Source organism: Megachile rotundata, chromosome 10 (assembly GCF_050947335.1).
Source record: "Megachile rotundata isolate GNS110a chromosome 10, iyMegRotu1, whole genome shotgun sequence".
In the NCBI taxonomy this organism is placed as follows: domain Eukaryota; kingdom Metazoa; phylum Arthropoda; class Insecta; order Hymenoptera; family Megachilidae; genus Megachile; species Megachile rotundata.
The window spans coordinates 1,377,740-1,404,240 of record NC_134992.1 but is presented as its reverse complement, the minus strand read 5'-3'; the positions used below and the strand labels follow the sequence as shown (position 1 = coordinate 1,404,240).

Sequence of the window (26,501 nt, the reverse complement as noted above, 5' to 3'; positions counted from 1 at the left end):
ATATGTATCTCGCATAGCGCACGCTTACTGTTCGGCCATTCTGACCTTGTGACTGTCCTCAGTCATACAGATTGAATCGCGAGAAAAGAAAGAAAAATAATCGAAAGCTACGACTATTATTAACCTAATAAATACATACAAAAGAACGATGAAATATCTCTAATTTATAAAACGTCTGAATAGTTTTTGTAGTAAACGCAAATGATAAAATACATGTATTAAACTGTTGTGTACAATAAATATGAAACATTGCTAATTTTTAATTTTCGTCTGAGCGAGTCCACGGTTTCATTTGGTCTGGTCCTACAACCGTTGAAAAGTGCGCGCGAGTTAACTGGAAACCGTCTATGTCACTTACTACGTACCTATCATGGTCTAAAATTTTTACGATCTCATACGGTCCCTTAAATTTTGGAATGAGTTTTTTGTTAACGCCAGGGGTAGTATCGTGGTTCCTAATCATTACGTAATCGCCTATGTTATAATTCGTAGGTTTCTTGCGCTGCAAGTTATATCTATGTTTGTTTTCTTTTTGATTGTTTTTAATATTTCTCCACGCAACGTTTCTGGCTTCCTCTAAATTCCGATTATCTTCCGAGTACGTTTCCAAAATCGCCCGCACATTATCACTGACCTGACCGGTTTGATTGAGTCCAAAAAGTAGCTTGCTCGGAGTTGATCCAGTTGACTTGCATAGAGTGTTGTTTAGGGTGTATTCGACAGACTCGAGAGTGAGACACCACTTATTCGGAGCGGTTGCTAATTTTGCTATCATCGGGGCTATCACTCGATTATATCTTTCTATCTGTCCGTTAGCTCGCGGTGTTCCGACTGCTATCAATATGTGGTCTACTCCCTCACTATCCAAGAATTCTTTAAAAATACCGGACGTAAAACATGTTCCCCTGTCGCTAATTATTCGCCGCGGCTTGCTGTAATTTCTAAAGTATTCACGCAAATATCTAATGGCTTCTTCGCTTTTGGTAGACTTTGACGCGTATAGTTTAATAAATTTCGTGAAGCTATCAATTATGGATAATATAAATTTGTATCCTCGACAACTTTTCTCGAGGGGCCCAAAATGGTCTATATGAAGTGTGTGAAACGGAACATTTTCTTTGGGGACACTATGCAAGTAACCTTCGGACTTTCCTTTAATGGGTGAAAACTCGATACAGCGCAAGCAGTTTTGAATATGATTTTTAATTTTATCACGCATTTTCGGGAACCAATAGACCCTTCCGACATATTCGAAAACCTTATCCGCACCAATATGACCCAATTCGTCATGCCCAGATCTAATTACGTTTGTTTCCATACACTCCGGTACATAAAATAATAGTTTGTTCATTTTTACTTTTCTATAAACTAGTCCGTCTCTTAATTCGAAAAATTTGTCTTCGCTATCTTCCAACCTTCGCCGAATCTCGAGAATTTTTGGGTCTTGCATTTGTTTAAGGGACATTATACGATCAAAGTTATTCGTTTCTAAAATATGAATGCCATGACACCTGCTTAATGCGTCGACGTGGCCCATTTTACTGCTCGCTCTGTGTACTATTTTGTATTCGTAATTTTCTAAAAATAGGGCCCAACGATAAATTCGCGGGTTAACGCTCTGTTTACTTAGCGTCAATCGAAAACTATCACAATCGGTAACTATTATAAATGGAATTCCGTATAAGTAAATGTGAAATCTTTTTATAGCGTAGACTACTGCCAAACATTCTAGTTCGAAACTGTGGTATTTGGATTCTGGGACGGATGTTCGTTTGCTAAAATAAAATACTGGCCTAAATATACCGTCGGATTGTTTTTGAGATAAAATAGCTCCATACCCATTTGCACTGGCGTCGCAATGTAATTCTGTTTCTAAGTTAGGCGCGTAAATGGCTAAGACCGGTTCACTAGCTAATCGTTCTTTTAATGTTTCGAAAGCTTGCAATTCTTCGGTTCCAAAACAAAATTTTGAATTTTCCCTTAACATATCATATAATGGTTTTGCGATTATTGAAAAATTACGTATGAAACGGCGAAAGTAGCTAGCTAGAGAAACAAATCTATGTACATCTTTTGTAGATTTCGGAATAGCATAACATAAAACTGATTCTATATTTTCTTTGCTAGGACGAATTCCGTAATTGTCAATTAAATAGCCTAAATACGTGATCCGGGTGTATAGAAATGAACATTTATCCCATCGGAATTGTAATTTATATTTACTGGCTAAGCAAAATACTTTTTGTAAAATATCTAAGTGTTCCTCGATAGTGGATGTAGCAATCAATATATCGTCCAGGTATAATAATATTTCGTTATTGAAGATCAGGGTTTGAAAAATGTCGTTTAAATATTTTTGAAAAACGCGTGGTGCATTGGTAAGACCAAAAGGCATTCTCAAATATTCGAACTGTCCCAAGGGTGTGACGAAAGATGTGTACTTGATCGAATTTTCAGCCATTTTGACATGATGGAAGCCGTTACGTAAATCTAATTTCGAAAAATATTTCTTATTATTCAATCGATCCAAATGATCATCGATTAATGGGGTCGGATAATTATTTTTTTATCGTAATCTTATTTAGTTCGCGATAGTCGATACATAATCTAACATTACCTGTCTTTTTCCGAACTAATACTATAGGACTTGCGTATGGTGAGTTACTTGGCCGAATAATATTTTCCTTCAAAAGCGTGTCCAGTAGCTCTCGCAATTTTTCTTTATCCGCAAACGAGAGGCGTCTCGGTCTATAACTTACGGGTTGCGACGATTTTAATTCGATGCTCATTTCGATCGGAGAAATTTCTTCACCGTCGCGAACGATATTTTCCGACGCTTCGACACAAAGTTTCTCAATAGTTGACGAAACATGCGGTAGCTCTAAATTTACATTAATATTTTCAACAGTCGTGGAAGGATGGTCTATGTAATTGATCTGCAAAATTTGTTCGACATGATTATCGCGTTCTTCTCGGTTTATTTTTTGTATTTCAAATTTTTGACCTAAAGTTACTGTTATCGAGGGATCCAGTAAATGATCACGCCCCAGAATGACTGCGTAAAACATCGTATCGTCCGGCACTACTAAAAATTTTAATACGAAGGTAGAATTTTCGATCTAAACCTTAGTTTCAAAAATAGCTTTGACTCTCAACGGCGAATCGTTAATACCGCTAAGTGATTCGGCGTTATTATAAAAATCACGAAACTCTGTGGGGATCAAGGACGACTTAATCAAACTTACTGGAGTACCAGAGTCTATCATCGCGGATATATGTATTATAGTTACATATGCTACGGTCCTGGCGATCCAGTGTAAATTGCACGGGTACCATGAATGCCGAGTACGGCGACGTCGGTTGCACCAGGTTCGTCGTTGCAGGTGCAGAAGAGTTCCGTGTTGCCGTTGACGAGGAGTCACGTGTCGATGATGCCGAGGCCAGAAAAGTATGCGTCGCTGCCGATGTCTGCTGATTTTTCGGACAATTGCGACCCTATGTGCTCGAATTCCGCACTTGAAGCACGAGCCCCAACCCCACAACGGCTGCTGGCAATCTCTTCTTCGGTGACCCACCGTATTACAATTATAGCACCTTAATTCTCCACGGCGATGCCTTGAATTTCATCCAACCTTGCTGCTGCATTTCTCTTTACTTTCTTCCTTTCTCGGTCTGCTTTAGAAGAATCTAGCGTCAATTTTAAGAATGCCCTCAACATTTGATCGGTAGACGAGAAACAGTGCATCCTCGCCTGGTTTCTTAATTTGACGTCCGACACACCATCGATTATTACGTCGATCAATTCTTCCTCGTCAATGCCTACATCCTTGGCGAAAGTTAATTTGTCTTAAAAATAGTCCGTAAACGATTCGTTTTTCTTTCACACACGTGCCTCTAATTTTCGTCTTAATTCTAATTCATTTGGCCAATGATCGAATAAATTTTGTAACTTTTCGAAAATTTCCGATATGTTCAATGAAATATTGCTCGCTCGCGTACGAAACCAATTCAACGCTTTTCCTTTCAAGCGTTGGTGAATCACTAACCTCATAGAGTTTTCGTAGAGATTGTATGTCTCCCGTAATAGTATGGCTTGTTGTTGCCAGTTCACAAAACTGTCCCCGTCACCGGAAAATTTATTTATTATTTCGGCTACAAGGGTCTTCTAACACATTACCGCCTGAGCAATCGTCTCGATCAAGAATTGCGTCTTCCTGTTCTAAAGTTGTATTCCGTTCCGACGGAACGTCTAGTTATTGCAAGCGTAATTCTTCTGTAAAAGCCGGAATTTGGTCCTTCCAGTCCGGTATCGCTGTTTGTAAACGCGTTAACAGCTCGTTCTTAGAAACAGAGGATTTCAAATTCCTCGCCCGTAAAAGACATTTCAGTTCTGCAACCGCGAAATCGTTGAGAGTGTTCTTCGACATCGTACCGCTTTTCTTTCAACACCGTTCACAAATTATCGGAATATACAGTACCGTTTATCAACCACCAATCTTCTTAACCGCACAAAAGTTTTAAAAAAGTAAGAAATAGTTCACAAAATGTTCACTATAACCGGAATACCGAAATAGACCCGAACAATCGCGGCAAAACTTCGCGACTTGTCCCTCAAAAAAAAAGATTCAATATATCCTACTTCTGAACTGTAAGGATGGCTTATGAAAATATACAGAGATCGGTGTAAAACGTGTTTATTCAATAATAATCTGTTATCGACTGACGACCGACTCCCGGTCGTCCTCGTGTGGTAGACAAAAGGCGATCGGTACATTGGCGCAATAATGCCTAAAATGTATACATGTGTAGAACGCATACTGCACGCTTGCAATAAATAATTGCAAAAGGCAACTATTGTTTGTTGAAGAATATTCCAAGGATAAAAAGTACTAATGACTTTACGGTTTTAAAAGCGCGCCACAACAGCATACGCAGGTCATTTTTTATTCAAAATATTTCAATTCACAAATTTTATAGTAATCTTCATTATTTTTTGACTGTGTAGCGAGATATTAGCGAAAATCAATGTTGAGAAAGCTTTAACCCCAAATTACTTTTTAAGTAATGTGGTCTCGGATGTTCTTTGTAATGCCAAAATAAAGAACGAAAATGTAGTTGACCGGAATTTTTTGAAAGTGAACGTAGTCTTTTAAATAACGTACTTCAGTAAATAGTTACAATAGTAAAAATACCTATGTTCCGTATTTGAGGTAGAAATAAAAATGGTTCTGAAAGTAGCTGTTTCAAACTGTTACGTATGGTTTCTAACTGAAACTGAGACCCGAAATAATGTTATTACCGTCATGGATACAGTTATCCCAACCCATATTAGTTCCGGTTTCGGTTCCTCGCAACTTATATTATTTGACCCTATATTGGTTGCATAACTGTTATTCCCTCGATTCAATTTTATAACTTTACAGTTTTACAATGTCTTATATAGTTTCGACTTTACGAAACCGACAGGAAAATCGATAGGTGAAATGGCATATCACATATATTGTCTTGAGTAGATTGGACAACTCAAGTGAACGAAACACTTTTGTAATGTTCAATGTGTATTATTTCATACTCCTACATAAAAAGGAAAACGAATACTAATAATGACATGTACGAAATGCAGTTGTTATTTAGTACAAATATTTTTTATTCAGTGTGAAATACTCTTTGTCTGTCGAATGTTCTCCCATCTTCCATAAATGCAAGGGTTTCTTTAAAGTGCTGTATCTTTGCAAAAAAAATGGCAGATAAGATAAATGTTTGTACTTTATGCTCCTGTAAACAGTATCATAAAAAAAAATGTGCGAGCCTATACATTTCGTCAAACTTTGTAATTTTCAATATAGCAAACATGACCTCACATTTACGGTGTTATTGTGGTACGGATGCATCAAATCTAAAATCGAACTACAGTATCTTAAAGTAGAGATCTCAAGCTTTAATTTAAAAAAGAGCATAATTTTACGATGATTTTTCACGGACTTATCACCAGTCAAATTTGGCCAATTTTTTTCAAAAATTTTTCTATATCATATTTCTTTTGAGCTGTGTATTTTTAAAATAGAGTTGCACTTCTTAGTTAGTTAGAAACCGCTCTTTTAACCCAGCAGCGCAGTTAGCACCTAAAGCCAGCTTCAAGGATTAAATATATTTCTTTATTTCTTGTATTTTCGATGTTTAGTGATTTAGTGTTATTGTTAATTTTTTGCATGTAAATAAATTATTGAGTATTTATTACATTGAAAGTCTTTTTCTTTTTAACTTATTTTGTTTAATTTCGCTCTTACAAGCAAATTATATGTATAATTGATATTCTAAACCATCTAATGATATTGTAAAACTACGTTTGTTTTGGACTTGTATTTTAGAAAGTTTGTAAATTGTGAGCATTGTAAATTCACACGCGCAACACAGGACAAGGACTTATTGTTTAGCTAGAAATAATTTATTAGCTTAGGAAAAACATCGTTTCAAAAACTAAATGGTTTTAGTGGGCCATAAATTTTGCCATCTGCATTTAATCAGGATGGGTCATGGGGTGCTCGACTTCAGGGTTAAGTGTTTGGGACTTTCCAGCCGCGTCACTTATGCTGTATCTGAAGGACCAGAGGCGTGGATTTTCTAACGAATCGCGGAAAAGATGACCGCCCTTTGGTAAACAGGAACCCAATCAGAGAAGTCACCCCCATCGACAATCCTCCACCAAGTTAATAAAAGGACTGTTTTTCGAAAGATAGGACAGAATATTTCAGAATCGTTGGGAATATTTTAGAATTTTTTGAGAACTTTGTTAATCACGTCGCGCGGACTCGCGACACAATATTGTACACAGGCGTACTCCTGTAATTCAGAATTTTTTACGAGCGAACTCCGAACAATTGATATTTACTAATTCATTGAAACTTAGTTGTAATTTTTACAAGTTTTTAGTTTAAATTAAGGTACTTCTACACAGTGCATCTTGCTATTTGCTTAAAATTTCCTGGTGCACGACCAACGGTCTATATTACTGCTGCCACGAAGTTATATTTGACTGCATAATATTAATTACTTTATTTATGCAATGAAGTAACAATACTAAAAATGTAAGAAATAATAGCACATGTTTGTATGCAAAAATATTTTATGAAAATAAAATGTGCTTCTACTGCTCCCTCGAAGTGTAAAATTATTTATACAGTTTCCAAGATAGCTGAATAATATAACTGAACTATAATATTCTGACTCACAATTGTGAACTAATATGAAATTTTAGTTAGCTTTAATATATAAGAAATACTTTGCGGTGAGTGGTTATTCCCTTTCATTATGCAATGAGCGTTTAACATTCACTATAATCGCCTTTAATAACAAAAGAATTAATAAAACCATATTATAATTTAAAAATAGCAAGTAATTCGTCAGGTCTAAATTTAAATATTTGGCGGTTCAGATAGCTAAGGTAAAGAGGATAGAAAAAGTAAAGGAGAGGGAGGACGTTTCGTCCGAGGCCTGTTAGTGAACTCATCAGTAAGGCGTTCTAGCAGAACCTTGCCTCAGACGCGAGGATGTAAAGAAGGGATGGACAGAAACTATATATGTATATGAATAGGAAGGCTCTTTGAGTACTAGCGAGAAAGTCAGTTGTCTCGATCCTATGCGCCGTCTAGTGGCGATGAGCGTTGGAGTGAAACCACCACAAATAAGTTATTTTACTTTAAATGGTACATGAATATTTTCACAACCTGTTGTAATCTCGTAATTACAGAGGGACACTTTTAAGTTTCATATTTTGTACTATAATAATATATGTATGTATAATATATCATTTTCGCCATATAAAACATAACAAACTTTGAAATGAGATACTTTGTCATCAAATAAGTATAACCCTTTGCTGTTGAGGCTTTCGGGTGTAAACCGTGTCCTAAAGGAAGCGAGGTCCCAACGTTTCGCCAGCATTGCAGCTAGCTTCATCAGGGGATACACTGTTACTGGTGTAACTGGTGTTATATTGTGGTGACAATATGCCACTTATATTGTGGTGACATGCTCATGTTCCGGATCGTTGACTTTTCCGGTTGGTTGCTCGCGCCCAATCAGAAAGCGGGACTTTTTGATTGTGCGCACAATTAAAAAAATGGGAAGAGCGTGTGCCAGATTGGACTAAGATTTAGGGTGTTTCCTGATCTCTATTGCTTCCCTGTGCTTTTTAAGAAGATAGGCTGATGTTTTTGCCAAAATTTTATTAAACAGGATTTTGTGCCCTTTTTTTGTTTACGGAAGACAGAAATACTTTATGGACACCTGCGAAGATGGCCCAGGTAGTGTGGAAAGACTCACGTTTCCGGCGCCCCCTAGTGAGGATGGTTTCCACGCACACCCACTAAAACTGTCTCCCTCCCTACCCCGGAGGATGAGGGTGGCGGAAACCCGACGAGCTTCATTATCAATGAGACATGTTCCACTCGCTTTAGGCCGTTGCTTACGTTCGTGGAAAGAGACTGAACCCCCCTTTTTCGGCGTGTGCTCTGCGTGCAAGGTTTCGTCAAGTTCCTCGGGGAAACGCTCCAGCTTCCATCCTGTAACGCTACCTGCTGCCGTCTTCCACCGCGTCCGAACATACGGTCATAAAACCGCGACCACTCCCCACCACATCTACTAAATTGCTAATGCTTGATATCGCGTGCATGTTAGCCTAATTCCCCCCTCAAAAATTAAAAATTTCTCGCAACTATTCGCTTAACGCAACTATTCGCGTCTCCATGTTTAACTAATATGGCCCCTAACCTTTTACGTCAGTCTCTATTTCCCGGAACGATGTAGTTTCTCCTTCCTCTCTCCTGCCGATCCCGCTCGGTCCTCATTGTCGCCCCCTAATGGTGGTATGACCAGGCTGACACCGGTTTCCTCCCTTGTAGGTTTGAGTCGTTTGATCGGTCGTGTCTATGTTTGTTTCTCCGCCTCTTCCACTCCTGCTCTTCCTCTTCTCCCTCTCGCTTCTTCCCCTCCTCTTGCCGTTTGAAAAGCGCGCCATGCCTCCACCGTCTTGCTTGCATCCTTTCGCTTCATCCTTTAGGGCCGCTCTCCAAGTGCTTGCAGCGTTCCTTCCTCCGCCATGCTGGATATTCTCAATGCGGCCCCTTTGCTCCACCATCGTTGTGACTTCGGAGTTTGCAGGGTGCTGGAGCGTTTTCCGCAGTTCTTCCAACACTTTTCCGCCATTTTCCCGCTTTGCACTGTTCCTCTGCACTCGCGCACGTGGTCACGTATATTCCCCTGTACCCGCAACACTCCCAGCACTTCACTGCACTCCCATAACACTTTCCCAACACTACACCGAGTTAATTTCCTATCTGTTAATTATTTATTATTTATTATTTATTTATTTATTAATCTACTAATCACTTCACTATTTATAAATAATTATTAGTTAATTATTAATTAATCAATATTATTATTATTATTATTATTAATTAATCAATATTATTATTATTATTATTATTAATCTCATTCACTTCATTTGTTTATTAATCTATTAATTAATTACTTCCTTCCTTCACTTCGTTCCGTGTCGTCTCGCCTCTTCCTCTTCTCCTCTTCACTGTCTTCTTGCTTCAACCTATCCGCTTGCCATTTAAAAAACGCGCCATGTGTCCGCCATCTTGCTTGTTGCCGCGAGCCTCCGCTTCGCCCTTAGGCTTCGTCCCTAAGGGCCGCTCGTGAGACGGCGGAATTAGTACGGTGACGGTGGTGATGCAGTATTAAAAACAATCTTACATCTAACATACATGCTATCGGTTCGGTCCGCAGATCGCGGTTCTTATATTACTCGGATCGGGAGAATGCCCGGCGCGGCGTACGCGGTGCGCAGCAGACGGTGCGCGACTGACGGCTACAAGGTGGGGACTCCCCACTGAGAACCGATGTTACCTCGATAGTGATCGATCAAAGGATCGAGGAGTTGGCTCGGGGCTGCGGCCCCGACAGGACCTCTCCGAAGGTCCTCTCCAAGGCATTAAAGCTTCTGTAGTCTGCGGAAGGCCCCGGGCTGGGTGAGCTGGAGGCTGGCGTCGGTGTGATGGATAGACCTCGCATCGGAGCTGGCCGCGCCAACCCTCGCCGGCCCCAAACCGACCGTTGTGCGATGGTTAGCCCTCGCTCCACGGTTGGCGGGATCCCTAGCGAACGATCAAACGGCTTCTCTATCCTGTGGATAGCTCCGGAGAAGATAAGTCGCGGGCAAGCGTCGCGACGACAGATAGTCCTCGTCGCAGGCCCATCAGATCGTTGGGTATAAGTAGTCAGCTCCAGAAACATATCTCGGTGTCTATAATAAGAAGAACGCTAGGCCAAAAGTGTCCATTACCCTGTGTACTTTATTCTCCTCCTCCTCCTTCTCCTCTCGAACGCGAATAGCGATAAGACTCGTAGTTGTAAGTACCGCGAACGCTGCGTAGTCGTTCTTCCGACCGTGCCGCGAACGCCACGCCGACATTCCCTCGATCTGATTGTGAGTAGTACAAGTACCACGAGCCGCGCATCGAACCGATAGCATGTAAGTTAGATGTAAGATTGTTTGTAATATTGCATCACCACCGTCACCGTACTAATTTTGCCCAACTCTTATGTAGAAAACCACGATCGTGGAGGGAACCACCAACTCCGCACCCAAGACCCCGGCGGCTGCGCCATAGCGAAATAAAGGGTTTTATAATAGCGAAACAGAGCGTTGTTCTTTACCCTGTTCCAATCCCCTTCCTCCCGCGACCGGTCTCCTCGCGAAGACCCTGCTGGCTGAAGCGTCCAGCACCAAGGGGCCCGCGGTCGTGCGCGCCGCCTCGTCGTCTCATGACGTGGCCGGCGGCGAGACGGAACGTTACACTTGTTGTACAGTATTCTCTCCGTAAATGTTACTTCTGCGGGTGTTGATTATAACATTTACGGAAAAGGTACTATACATTTTTTGTAGTGTGCCGAACGTAGGAAGAGACAGCGATACAAAAGACAAGGAGGGATAAAGTTTCGAACGTTCGGCAAACATGAAAGACTCGTGCGTGTTCTGTCTTTTAAATTCAAAAATCAAAATTCTTTATTTTTGGGTTTTCGTTAATGGAACTTTTACCATCGTATTTGTCTCGTTTTTCTGATTAAAATGACACCAAACACCAAAAGTTTGGGATGTAACATTTACGGTAGAGATACGAATTCCTCATAACGGCTTGCTATACAAGTAATTATGATTTCAATTATACCATGTTTGGTACCATTTTAATCAGAAAAACGAGACGAATGCGATAATCAAAGTTTCATTCACGAAAATCCAAAAATAAAGAATTTTGATTTTTAAATTTAAAAAACAGAACACGCACGAGTCTTTCATGTTTGCCGAACGCTTCAACCTTCTGCCTCTTTTTCTTTTCCATTCGTCGTCCTCTTTTATGTTAGAAACTTTAATCACTCGTTACGCACGCAATTGTTAACGTAATTATATCATGTTTGGTGTCATTTTAATCAGGAAAACTAGACAAATACGATAGTAAAAGTTTGATGAAAAAATTGTAAGAAATAAGAAAGTTACAATCTTTTTCTTTGCTTGCATTAGTATGTGTCTCACCGATATTCGATCCTCATCGTTTCGGCGACTGATCGCGTTTCATTTTTGACTGATTTCGAAGGGGATCCCCCCAGTAGTGGGGATAGAATTTTAACATTTACGGAGAGAATACTGTATAAACAGGTTCATAATTTCCGTCATAATGGCTAAACTTTTTTTTTTTAAATCCGTTGAAACTTCCTTTTGCTTTTCATTTTCAGTACCGTTAATTTCGTCATCTTCGTGCACTAATTATTTTACTAACTTCTTAAGATCGTCGTTCGAAAAATATTGGTTTTATCCTAACTTTTTAGATATACGATGTATTTATTTTCCTTCTTCTGTATTAATACAGTATTGATTCGTAATAAGCAACTCGCTCGGGTCTGGCGAGTTGCTTGTTACGAATCAGGTATGTACTGTCCAGAGCACGAGAGAAAAGTAGCGGGACGGGAACGGGGCTAGAGGGACGAAAAGAGCATCGCAGTGGTCGGATTGTAACGTTGCCGCCTATTGTCACACGCATTTTCGGCAACAACACGCTATTTGTCAAGGCGCACACATACACTAATCGGTCGCGTGACGCGGAGAGTGGGTCAGATATATGTAGAACAAGCGAGACAGAACGAGCGATACGTTGAGCGGCATTCCATTGTCGTAGTGTCCAAAAGTTTTACGCATCGCGTAAGAGGAAAAAGATAGTTTTTTAACATATAGTAGCAATATCTGTTTCTATACCTATGTAAAACCACACCATTACGGATGAACGGTGGAAGCTACGCGTGAGTCGAAAAGTGGGGATTAGGTGGTCCTAGCGGCCTACCCTCTTTGCCCCGTTCCCGTCCCGCTACTTTTCTCTCGTGCTCTGGACAGTATATTATTCGGCTTGTTTTTGTTCCCGAGCGCGATGACGGTAGCGGTAAACTATAAAGTAATAGGTCGAGCAACGATGTTATTCTTTAGACAAGGACAGAACATAACATTCTTTCTCTTTTTAATACTAATAAAATTTTGTGAATGGAACATGTCTATGTATAATATACCGGATTCGTAACAAGCAACTGGCCAGACCCAAGCGAGTGGCTTATTACGAATCAATGTAGAAATAGACGAACGGAGGACAAAATCACTATACAGCAGAGTGAGAAAACAATATTTGCGGACCTCTCATTCTTTCTCGAATCTCTCACTCAGCGGCCGACTTCAAACAAAGAAGAAATGTTAGAAATTTAGAGTTTAGGTAGATGCATCGGACGAGAGTAAGCCATGTGCGCTTCGTCAGAGAGCTGTCCGGGGCGCAAGGGAAAGTTTGAGTCTAGAATACAATGTATAGTTTTTAAGCGCCATGGTGACGTTGGTGTCCTCACGGCCAGGGTTTTGCCGAGGAGGCATTCTTGTGCAGACTGTGATCGTGGCAACAAGTCACAGGAATAAACAAGGCACCTAATAGTTAAATTGCGTTTAAACTGTTATTTCTACCTATTCCGCTCGTTTTCCTGATTTTCTTATAGAAGGGATAGAAATTTGCTGGTTACGAATCACAAAACTGTTGCTTGTTACGAATCAATACTGTCTTTAATCCAAAGGTGTGTTCCACTTAGTTTTAGCAGAAGCCACTTCAGAAAGTATTTTAGAGTACTTTTCTTGAGAAAAATAAAAACAATTGTCTTCTCGTTTACCCGCAATTAATGCATTTAACTTTTCAAGAAAGAGATCACGATTTACTGCAGTATCCATTCAATATAAATTACGGTATTGGAAAAAAAATTAAGAAAACGTTGCTCGCATTATCAAAGCTTGCATAAGATTGACAAAGCTGACTGACTCCCAGCAGAACACAGGATTTGGCGGGAGAGAGCCAGTCGCTTTTTTATCGGCTCCTTTCTTTTGGACCTCCACCAGAGCATATCTGTGATTGTTCACCGGTGAATGTCGACATTCTCCAATTTCGGTCTTTCACCGTAACATATATAGACAATAGAATTTTATTGCGTAATTCTGAAATGACGTAAAACATCATTAAGCGGAACAGCGTAACAAAGCATGGTCTTACTGAAGTTCAAATGAAAGATTTTACTAGTATTGGCATACGCATAACCCTAGTGTTTTCTTTTTGGTTGCAGCGAAGTTGGATGGTGTGAAAACTTACATGAGGATGAGAAGAGTACCAAAACACCTTCAGGTGAAAGTAATTAAATGGTTCGATTACCTTTGGTTGACGCAAAAGTGTTCAGATGAAGAAAAAGCTGTTAGCTGCCTTCCTGGTATGTTGCTCCTTTATATTACCTTTAAACAGTTCACATTTTTTTATACAGTTCATTCAAGCTAGTGTACTTTCAGAATTGAATTTTGAGAGATATTATACCAAATCAATTACTTTTTGGTATTGATGTCTATAGGAAATAGGCGGTGAAATAAAATAATAATACTCTGAACTATGTTTTAAAAGAAGCTTTAATTTAACTTGTGAAACTCAGAAAGGCACGTCTTTACTCGTCAAGGAAAACCTTAAGAATAAGAAAAGTTGTTGAAGGAAGAATCCTTCACGAATCTATAGACCCTATGGGTCCTATGGTGAAAAACAAACATCTGCATCCTCTTGAGTCGAACCTTCAACGTTGCTGAAAGTATACGACACGATAATTTTTGTAGAAGGAAACACTTATTGTGTTGAATAAATCCAACAGTGTCAAAGGTTTTGTTCCGATTGAAACATATTATAGCGTACGTGTAATTACTTATGCCATTATTTGATTGATTTCGAGATTATTTGAAAAATATCAACGTTTAAAACTTGCAATTTTTATCTATTTTTGAAAATATTTGACGCATTTAGAATTTTTTATCTCGGAAAATATAATATTTATCTCATTGAGGTACATCTTTTGTTTTATACGCGAAGGATTGAGTAGTCGTGTTTTATACTATCACACACAAAAATCTACGTTTTGGAAATTTATTCGTTAAAAAGTACAAATGATACCAGTTGAATTTTGGTAACATACGTATTTCGCAAATATAAAAAAAATGTAAAAAAGCAGACATAGTCCGACCATGTGTAACTATCAGAAGCTTTTATTTTTATACTACTGTAATTAAAATTAAAACATAGTTGGAATATAAATAGTAATATAAATAGTATAATATAAGTAGTAATATTGGCTTAAATTTAGTATAGAATATCTGAGGAAGTTTGTGCAATCTGAAAGTAACAATTTTAATCACAGCCTGCACAAGAACACTGCAAACAAAATGAACTATGAACCTATGAATAACATGTCTTGGTAAAGTAATATCAATTTCAATCGACTGCCGTTTTTTAACCGACTTCGAAAAAGGAGGAGGTTACTCAATTCGATCAGAATATTTTTTTTTTTTTTATTTTTATGTATGCCCGCTGATTACGCCTAGCTGGATGGACCGATCGGAATGAAACCTTTTGCATATGGTAGGTCCTGACTCCCCATTGGTACCATTATCAAAAAATTTTTCATTTTTTAATTGCAAAGTATTGTTATTGCAAAAAAACCGGCAACTTTTGAAATAAACTTTTCTCAATTTTAGTGCGCTTTTAATATCTTATAACGGACATGATTCTGAACAATTTTGTTCATATACAAATTTCGCGGAAAGGTTTAGTTTTCGAGATATTAGCCAAAAATTGTTGAAAAGTTTTGAAATCAACTTTGGACGATTTTCATGTCCTTTTAATATGTTATCAGGGACACGATTCTGAACAACTTTTTCCTTATCCGCAATTTAAGGGGAAGCTTTAGTTTTCGAGTTATTAGCAAAAAACTATTGTTACTAATATAATATATTGAATTCTACGTACATATGCCTCCGTGTCTCTGGTGGTGTATGAGTCAACATGCAGTCGCCAATTTTCTACTGTTTCTACAAACACGTCTTGCCGGCCGATAAAAAGTGTGAAATAAAATAATTTTTAGAAAAAAAATACGCCGACTTCGAAATGCACTAAAAAGTATAAAATAATTTCTATTTCCTAATGAAGTTATTTCTATTTCATTCAATCATACACTTACGTAACAGATATGAATGAAACCTATTTACTCGTTAGGCAGTATATTAAATACATTTCAACCTTTTCGGAGGCGGCGCAAAATTAAATAACATATTCAAAATAATCTTTTAATTTTGCGCCGCCTCCGAAAAGGTTGAAATGTATTTAATATACTACCTAACGAGTAAATAGGTTTCATTCATATCTGTTACGTAAGTGCATGACTAAATGAAATAGAAATTACTTCATTAGGAAATAGAAATTATTTTATACTTTTTAGTGCATTTCGAAGTCGGCGTATTTTTTTTCTTAAAATTATTTTATTCTTGATATCAAGGATACTTTTGCAGCTGAAATATAACATCATGCACGTAAAATTAAAAGACAGGGATTTCACGCATCATTTTATTGCTATCGAATTTATTAAAAAAATATCAGCACCTGATTTACAAATTTTGCCCATTTTTGAAAGAACTCACCACCTTCTGAAATTCTTATCTCAGAAACTATTTGTTCAATTGAACTAGCGTTTATTTAAGATAGTGCAATTAGTTTTCTTTCGTGGTAACATATACATATACAGTGGCAGCCATATACTTACGTACACTTACTAGATTTAAATATTATATCCTCTACACTTATAGGTTACACGAGTATACGAAAATCAATTATATTTTTGATAGGTTTACAATATACATAATAAGATTTCAAAATAGCTTTTTTTAATTTGCTATAATTAAAAAGTTTTTCATATTTTTATGACGAAGTGTCAAGTTTTCTGCGGACACATACTTAAGTACACATCGAAACACCTATACTTTCGCATGTTTATTTAACTTATAATTATAATACATTAATATTTCGTATGTAGACTCTTATTTTTTATAACTGCAGCACACCTTCGCGGCATGGATTCGATAAATCGAACACATCTGCTAGCAGATATCGAATTCCATGCTTCCTGTACAGTAGTGTACAATTCATAAATATTTTTGGGTTTCTGCTTTTGTACATGTTTGTCGACATCAATCCACAGCATCTCGATTGGATTCAGATCCGAAGATTGTGCTGGCCAGTTCATTACGCGAATATTATTGTCACTCAAAAATGTTTTGACGACTTTTGCGGAATGTTTTAGATCATTATCCGCTTGATAGACCGATTCCTGTGGCATGTATTCTTCGACGAATGGTAGTACAGTAAATATTCGATATGTGCACAAATGATCTGTACGATATGTGCACCAAAGTTATCCCCACCACTGGGGGGAAGACCCCTTCAGACGCCAAGAAGCTCGATCGTCGAGAAATGTAACATGATCCGGGGCCGGGTATATCCGTGAAGCAATACATATACAAATATAAAACTTTTTTAATTTTGATTTTTTCGAGATTCAACTTTTACCAATAGATTCTTGACATTTTTCTGATTAAAAGAAGACCAAACACGACATAATTTGGACTATATTTACTGGTTTAATTGACGATAAAAATTTCTCACGTCGAAGAGGATAGCGAGTCAAAAAGAAAGAGACGCTACGATCGTGGCAGTCGGCAAAGATCAAAAGTCTGTACGATTGTTTGCAATACTTGAGCATTGCTAATTTTTTTATTTTCCATCCATTTCTTTATATAACTTTCTCCATCATATTCGCTACATTTTTCTGATTAAAATGAGACCAAACATGACGTAATTTGAGTTATATTTACTTACAATATCTTATTAGAGTAAAGTCATCGATGTACGCGTAACATTTGAAATTATAAGTAAATATGGCTCGAAGTACGTCGTGTTTGGTCTCATTTTAATGAGAAAAATGTTACAAATATGATGGAAAAAATTTCACAAAAAAAAAATAAAAAATTTTCATTCTTGCATTAGGAGTGTCCTTCTAGTAGGTCACTGTTTGTTTATGTTCAGTCTCCTTCGCTCGAAATGTAGGAACTGTACGATATCTGCACCAGTTCGACGTTCGGCGAAACATCAATCAATGTAGGAACTGTACGATATCTGCATCAGTTCGGTCCCGAGAATGGTGCACATATCGAACATGTACTATACATAGTCTAAATTATTTAGTGTTTAGTCTTATTTTAATTAGAAAAATATGAAGAATCTATTAGTAAAAGTTGGATAACGAAAAAATGGAAAATAAAGAAGTTTTACTCTTGCATTAGTATTATTCCTCACTATGTATCCGTTTGTTTACATTCGGTATCCTTCGCTCGCTGTCCTTTTCCACGTTCGGCAAAACATCAATCAATGTAGGAACTGTACGATATCTGCACCAGTTCAGACCCGAGAATGGTGCACATATCGAATATTTACTGTAATACGTTTTTTACAATATCCAAATATGCGTATCTGTCCATGATTCCAGTTATGCGATGAATAGGACCAGTACCTCTTACTGGCATAGCTTCCCAAACGAGTACCGACCCACCACCACCTTTTACAGTCGGTTTAATACAATTTTTATGATATTCTTCTCCTTTTGCGACGTCTCACGTATACTTTGATATCAGATCCAAATCGATTAAATTTCGATTCATCTGTAAAAATTACTTTGGACCACTGCTGAGGTGTCCAGTTTAAATGGTCTTTCGCAAAAGCAATCCTAGCCTGACGATTTTTTTCTGAAATGAGCGGTTTCTTTCTGGCAACGCGTCCGTATAGTTGAAACTCATTAAGTCTTCGCTGGACAGTTCTAACACTTATTTTTTATGGAGATCTGCTGCTATTTGTTTGTGGATGGCAACTGCAGTTTTGAATCTGTCCGCTTCAGATAATCGGTGAATCTTGCGATCTGTTCTTTGATCAGTTTTTCGAGGTCTCGCTTTACGAGGAACGTTGTCTGGTGTTCCATGAAGGGTAATATGTTGTATTGCTTGATGGCAAGTCATAACGCAAATCTCTAATTTCTCGGAAATCTTTCGGTACGACATTCCATCCTTCCGAAGCTGTTGCACTAATCGCCGTTGTTCTAGCGTGATATTTTTTCCTTTACTCATTGTTCCGTCGCTAACGGAACATGAGGTGAGGATTCCCAAAGGGAGTTTATCACAGGGCCTCTACGAACAGCTGTTTTTGAATTTGAATATTTTAGATTACCAGCAATAGTCGTTTACCTTTTTTCAAACAATAGATTCCAAATTTTTAGTTTCGTTTTGTTCTCGACAGCTCAGCTCATGTTATAAACTCGGTCCTTCCCGAAGGGTAATTTTGCGAGCAACCGGCGTAACGGTCTTCCTGACCTTCGAGGGCCTTTTTTTTTTGGTTTAGGAAGACAGAAATCATATTACGGACACCTGGGAAGATCGCCCAGGTAGTGTGGAAAAACTCGCCCCTAAAAGAGAGACGGTTTCCACGCATACCCACAACTGTCTCCCGCCCCCGCCACAAGGGCGGAGGGTGGCGGCAACCCGACAGGCTTTCCTATCGGTGGACATAGTCCACCTGCGCTACGCCATCGCTCGCTATTGTGGAAGAAAGACTACCCCCTCCATGTGTTATATGTTCCATGTGTGGAGAATGGATGCTCTCAACCAAAGGGTCTTGGCCCAAAGGGCTACGTCAAGATCTAAGGAGAGGCTCCCGGGCAAAAATGCGCTGACCTCCAGCTTGTCTTGTAACGCCCCCTCAGCACCGCCTCCCGGTGGGCTCGAACATATGACAAAAAAAACCGCGACCTCTCCCCGCCATTTCCCACCTAATGTCCGAATACGCTTTCGGTTTCTATGTCTAACTCTGTTTGGGCTCCGCAAATGTCTGTTTTGCTTCACAAAAATCCCCCCCCCCCCCCCCCTCATCCCCCCTTCCTGAACACATTAAGTTTAACCTTTCGCTATCTCCTTGTACATTTGTGCACCCTGTGCCACTCATTATTACGCGAGTTCTGCTCGTGAAAATTTCCGCAAATTTTCCGTCCCCCACTCCCGCCCTCGCGCCCCTACTCCCGCACGCGCTTATTGTCTGACTGTTTCTCCCCTTTTTCCTATTACGCCCCAGCCTTCTTCCACAACGCTACATGAGCCCATTGATCTTGGTAAAATTTTTCCTTCCTCTCTTCTGCCGATTCCACTCGGTCCCCATTGTCGCCCCCTAATGGTGCCATGACCAGGCTGACGACTGGGTTTCTTGCTGAATCAACAGTTGATCGGAAGGGTGCTCACTTGGATTTGACCTCTCTCCCTCCTCTCCCCCGCTCCGTCGGTCCCCGTTGTGTGCCCCTTAATGGTGCTATGATCAGGCTGACACCGGTTTCCTCCTTTGCAGGTTTGAGTCGTTGGATCGATCGTCTCTTATGTTTTCTCCTCCTTCTCTCCCGCCGATCCCACTCGGTCCCCATTGTCGCCCCCTAATGGTGGTATGACCAGGCTGACTCCGGTTTCCTTCCTTGCAGGTTTGAGTCGTTTGATCGGTCGTGTCTATGTTTGTTTCTCCGCCTCTTCCACTCCTGCTCTTCCTCTTCTCCCTCTCGCTGTATTCTCGCTTCTTCGGCTCCTCTTGCCATTTGAAAAGCGCGCCTTGCCTCCGCCGTCTTGCTTGCATCCTTTCGCTTCATCCTTTAGGGCCGCTCTCCAAGTGCTTGCAGCGTTCCTTCCTCCGCCATGCTGAATATTCTCAATGCGGCCCCGTTGCTCCACCATCGTTGTGACTTCGGAATTTCCAGGGTGCTAGAGCGTTTTCTGCAGTTCTTCCAACACTTTTCGGCCATTTTCCCGCTTTGCACTGTTCCGCTGCACTCGCGCACGTGGTCACGTATATTCCGCTGTACCCGCAACACTCCCAGCACTTCACTGCACTCCCATAACACTTTCCCAACACTACACCGAATTAATTGCCTATCTGTTAATTATTTCTTATTTATTTATTTATTAATCTACTAACCACTTCACTATTTATAAATAATTTATTAGTTAATTATTAATTATTATTATTATTATTATTATTATTATTAATCTCATTCACTTAATTAATTAATTAATTAATTACTTCCTCCCTTCACTTCGTTCCGTGCCGTCTCGTCTCTTCCTCTTCTCCTCCTCACTGTCTTCTTGCTTCAACCTATCCGCTTACCACTTGAAAAACGCGCCATGTCTCCGCCATCTTGCTTGTTGCCGCGTGCCTCCTTAGGCTTCGTCCCTAAGGGACAGCTCTCCATGCGCTTGCGGCGATCCTTCCTCCGCCATCTTGCTTGTTGCCGCATGCCTTCGCTTCGCCCTTAGGCTTCGTCCTTAAGGGCCGCTCTCCATGCGCCTGCAGCAACCCTTCCCCGGCCATGTTGGCTGTTTGCGAACCGACCTTTACGCTCTACGCTTTCCCTCGCACGGAGATGCCCACGTGTTCGTACGATATATCGAAACTTGCTCGACTGACGCCATTATTTATTTACTATCAAATCACGAAAATACAAAAATAGCCGAAACTAATCACCGCGTGCATTCAACATGCCTCGGTCGCCCTTTCCCGCACTTTAAATCCCTACTGACATTTACATTATTTAATTTATTTAATTTCTGCGACGTTCTCTCGCAACTTCGACATGTCGCACGACCACGTGTTCGCGCAAGTCCTTCTTCGAGGGCAACTTTCACCCTTAAATTGCACTATTTTCACTCGCGATATATAAAAATAATCGTGTTTAAGTCGCGCACATATTTATTTTATTCCGCGGTCGGCCCGAACACTCGTTTCCTCGTTTTCAATTACTCATGGGTTTGCACCCTATGCTTTCCCTCGCGTCGCGTGGAGGTCGCCATTACCGAAATTTCGATTTTTATTTATAAATTCATTATTTCACCTCCGATTTTTACAAAACTTTACCGCTCACTTCCCCCACAGTCTCCCCTCACTTCACAACACTATTTATCACACTTTAACCACTTTTTCGCACCAAAATTGAACTTTGTCGCGGAGCGACCCCCGAACACGTGCGCTCGCCACGACAGCCAGCCGTGCTCTTTGGCCTTCGAGGGCCTACCTGGAGGGAAAAACCCCGGTGTCGCAGGACTGGGTCTTCTCACGGGAATCTAGAAACCACACTGATTGGGAAATTAACGAATTTCGGAAAACCCATCAGCGTGGCTTTCCGGACGTCCGAACTTTTCGCGGACGACAGGACGACAGCGGATCGTCACTTGTCATTCATATTTCGTATTCGCAACATCGAGGTTCTTGGGTCTCAACCGTTCGGAGACCCACGTCAAAAAAAGGTGTTGCCAATTTAAACATTAACAACATCGGCCGCGAACACCGGCGAGCCTAAACGGTAAGAGGAATTTTACAAATTTCTCCGAGAAAAAAATCCGCGTTGGTGAACGCGCGCCGGCAACGATCATCGCCAAGTTGCCGTTGTAACACTCATTGCAGCACTATTATAATACGTTCAACTGCAAGCACTGCCCACTAAATATTGGTAAATATTGTTTACAATTGGCGTAGCTGTGCGAAACAAAAGCGCACGTAAGTAGTTGTCCGTTGCAAACCCGACAGAACAAAAGAAAACATGTACGAAGTACTCATTTTTTTTAAATAAGTCAAACTTCTACTGTAAATATGAACATCAGGGCTCAAGATTATTAGAAATTAATTGTTCATACCACTATCTGAGCTTTGTAGAAATATATCAGATTTTAAAGTTAAAATATGAGGTGTACGAGTACGTACATAAGTATATGGCCGCCACTGTATGTATGTATATCATACACTACAGCATTCACTTCTACATTCCGTCACTCATATTAAACCAGGTGTCAATCAAGTTTAATAGACTAAAAATAAGAAAAAGTTAATAAAGAAGTAATAGGATGTTAACACAATGAATGGACAAAGATGTGCTTATATTTTCAACAAATATACAGTTAAAAATAGATATACCAAACAGTTTACAAGCTACTATAAATAATAAAGATGGATCTATTAAACACAATTATTGTTAGTTAACTGCAATTAATCATAGAAACATGTAGTTAAATTTACTTTTGTCCAAGCGATAATAAAGTTTTCTCATTTACTTATAATTATTATTTTTGACCAACAACATTTTACTTAAAAAATTAATATCTTATTACTTTTTTCATTTTGGTTATAACAATTATAGTTCCTGCTAACAGCATAAATATTTGATATACAAAGTAAGTTGATATCTTGTTTGTATTGTAATATAGAACATACAGAATTTTATTTTTCTAAAGAAAATTATACACTTTGTATTTATTATACACTTCACAATTAATATTCATTAAATATGCATTTTAAATCTTGAGAATTGCATCTATTTATTAAATTACTTTCCAATGTTATTAAATGTTGAAATCTTCTCGCAAATTATTTATTTGTTTCATAACATACATACAAATGCGGTTAAATATTCATTTGTAATTGTAAACCTAATTGGGACTGTGACAATTAAATTGACAGTAAATTAATGTTTAAATACGCATAAAAATCTTTTATTTGCTGCAACTGATTTTACAAGAGTCACATTTGAAATATGTAATGAGTTGCCATAGTTAGTGACTTTTCTTTAGCAGTTAGAACCTTAAAACGTTAGAATCCGTAAATAAAGCAAATTGTTCTATAAATTTAAAATGCACTAAATTAATAACTCTAAACAAGTAAAAGTTTATGTCATTATTTAACGGTGAGTTAATTTAAGAGCAACCCCTTACTATTTTTATATGCTTGTAATTCGTAAAGATGTACAATGTGCTTAAAATTAAATTAGATTAAATGGTAATCGCATAAAATATTACCAAATACAAAATACAAAAATTTAGGTGAAATGTTTAATAATTTCTGTTAATATATTTATAATTTTGTATGAAACTATATCATTGATTGTAATTATAACTATTAAGAAAAATAAAAATTGCAAGTTCAATTTAACCTTCTCATTTTACCAAGTATTTTAGAATGAATGGGAAGCATAAAACTGGAAATTTTCCGCTATTCATTATTTGATGGTTCGAATGTTACAGACAAATTGAAAGCTGAGATCGCGATAAATGTACATCTGGACACATTGAGGAGGGTGGAGATTTTTCAGAACACGGAAGCTGGTTTTCTGTGTGAACTCGTGTTAAGACTTCGTCCCGTTCTCTTCTCACCTGGTGACTACATTTGTCGCAAAGGTAAGTATAAGACCTTGCTTCCGTTTCTTTCTTTCGTATTACGACATCTTTCCTAGATACGATGCGGCTTGCTTTTAGAATGAGTGCCTGGAATCGTGCCAAGAGACGGACTTTCTTGGCATAGGGTTGAAAAGTGATTGCTTACCGTTTTTACGTGGCCTCGTTGCCAATAATGAAACTGCAATTACAAGCGAAATATTTTATTTTTGAAAATAATTGGCTATAATAATTTGGCACAGACAGGAAATGATTTCTGTAAAATAACTATCTGCGCCTTGATAAAAATTTACTCTCGTATTCAGTCATATCTCTTCAAACACTTCTCAGCAACTTTCATTTAATAAAGAAACGTATTTTCCAGCGAATCACAATTATTTCAATCGACTCCAAACGCAATTTCTTTTTCTATCAAGCAATTAAACATTTTCAGTAAAACTACTGATGTCATTTGAATCTTCAAGTGTATGATACGATATAATAACAATGCTCCAATTGATACGAAATGAAATTGTTTTAAGGTTTTATTTTACGTCATTAATATAAAAAGGAGAAAGCGAGAACAAAAGCAATAACGTGATAAAAGAAATACGCATTTCTGAGCTTCTACATTTGTGGAAGCAATTTTAAACAATTTGTTTTTCATAGTCGCATATGTATAATATCTGTTTTATTCATTCATTCAGACTTCATTTTTCCTTTAAGAAACTGTACATTTGTTGTGCCTTTGTATCCATTCCGTTTAAATTCCAGCCCAGATCATTACACCACCCCCACCCATTTGTCTTCGAAGAAATGGAAACGAATTTTCTTTTACTGTCATTTTCATTTTACTACCATGATTTTAAAAAAAGAAAGATTAGTAAAAAAACAAAGACAAATAGGTGGGGGTGGTGTAGTGATCCGGACTGGAATTTAAATGGAATGGATACAAAGGTAAAACAAGTGTACAGTTTCTTGAAGGAAAAATGAATTCTCAAAAATATATAAATTTAATCTCAAAACAAAGTAATGAACATGATTTATTTTTTAACATGGCAATTCTGCAATTCTCCGAATTAAAGTCGAAGAACAATTTTTTCAAAGAGAAAACGTATCGGTTTTACCGTTGCCTGCAAGCTCCCTGGACCTGAATATTATTGAAAATTATTTTGGGAGAACTAGCACGTGCTGTATATAAGAATGGAAAACAGTATAATAATATTAAACAATTAAAAGAAGCTATTAAGATAGATTGGGATAATTTGCCACAAAATACAATTAAAAAGTTATACAAATCCTTACCAAAGCGAGTACTCGAAGTAATAGAAAATAAAGGCGGATTGTTATTATTATCATATCATTATTAACTTTGTATTAATTGCAATGTAACTTTCTTTTTTGTAAAAATATATGTATAAATTCTGTGAATGTGCTATCATTTCGCCGTTACTATATGTATATTTCTTCTGCTTGCTCAAAAACCTAGCAAGGTCAACCATATTTACTAAGAAGTTCCTTCTCTCTGCCATGTAACAGTTAGAATGGTAATATTACATTAAAAAATTCTAAGTAGTTATCAAGAAATTAAAGATAGCGCACATGTGTTATCTTTTTGTCCAGGACTGTATACAGGGTGTCTCACAACTCGTGTAGGTCCCTGAAATGGGGGGTAGCTGACGTGATTCTAAGCAAGATTTCCCTTTGCAAAAATCGGGTTTGAAGCGTCGTTTTCGAGTTATTAACGAAAAACACGGACCAATCAGAGCGCCGGGATTACGCGCGCCGAGAAGCGGGAGCGAAAGCTTCGAGCCGGTCGCCGGAGTGCGAGCGCGGTCAACTGAGTTTTCCTCGGAACTGTCTTAACGTCTAATAAGAAGTCTTTACATCGAAACTCAGTTAAATAACGAACAGAATAATTAAAAGTAATGTTCATTTATTCATTCCTCATGAAGGAGGATCGGAATTAGTTATGTGTAATTGACACAAAGTATGCAAATGGAATTTATTGAATACTGCAATTCGTTAACGACAATGTCATACATATAATCATTTATAATTGATTCAAAACTTTAATATCAGTGACTTTGTATGAAAAAATCTTTCCACGAAATAAAGTCACAATAGTGCCAAACATACTCTTGGAAAAATAAAAAATTACATTTGATATAAAAAAAATATCAAATAAATAACACGTCACTCAATAAGTTTCCGGTCTAACTAAGAAAAACAAATTTTTTTTTAGAAATTCCACTTTAATCATCAATATACTTTCCTTCCAGTGTGATACATTGATTCCAACGCTCCTCTAACTTTTCAATTCCCTTTATATTAAACTTCTTTGCCCCCAAAATAAGCTTCAGTTTCCTCAATCACTTCTTCATTTGAGCCATATTTCTTTCCCTGGAGCATTTTTGTCATATCTGCAAAGAGCCAGTAGTCGCTGGAGTCCAAATCTGGGGTGTACGGTGTGTGGGGAAACAATTCAAAATGTAATTCATTCAATTGAACCATCGTGTTCATCGACTTGTGACACGGCGTATTGCCTTCGTGAAACAGCAAACGGGGCACCCACTTTGAAAGCAATTTGCACATACCCAAATTTTCATGCATAATTGTGAAGACACTACCTTCTGATATCTTCAAGGCATCAGCTATCTCACACAACTTAAGTTTACGGCCCTTTAAAACTATTTTGTGACATTTTTTATGTTTTCCGGAACGACTACTGATTTTGGGCAACCAGAGCGTTCAGCATCATCGGCGCTTGTATGACTGCGTTTAAATGCAG

The 26,501-nt window shown here is 38.4% G+C and overlaps 1 protein-coding gene across 5 annotated transcripts in view; it reads left to right on the top strand.

The window, feature by feature from the left end:
• The window catches only part of LOC105663968 (cyclic nucleotide-gated channel alpha-3-like), a 1,281,713-nt gene that overhangs the window by 1,190,016 nt on the left and 65,196 nt on the right, over nucleotides 1-26,501 (top strand). For all 5 annotated transcript variants that reach the window (XM_076536535.1, XM_076536536.1, XM_076536533.1 and 2 more), the window contains 2 exons: nucleotides 13,699-13,839; nucleotides 23,582-23,734. In XM_076536535.1, the coding sequence (XP_076392650.1) occupies nucleotides 13,699-13,839; nucleotides 23,582-23,734 (294 nt within the window). The remainder of the gene's footprint in view (nucleotides 1-13,698; nucleotides 13,840-23,581; nucleotides 23,735-26,501) is intronic.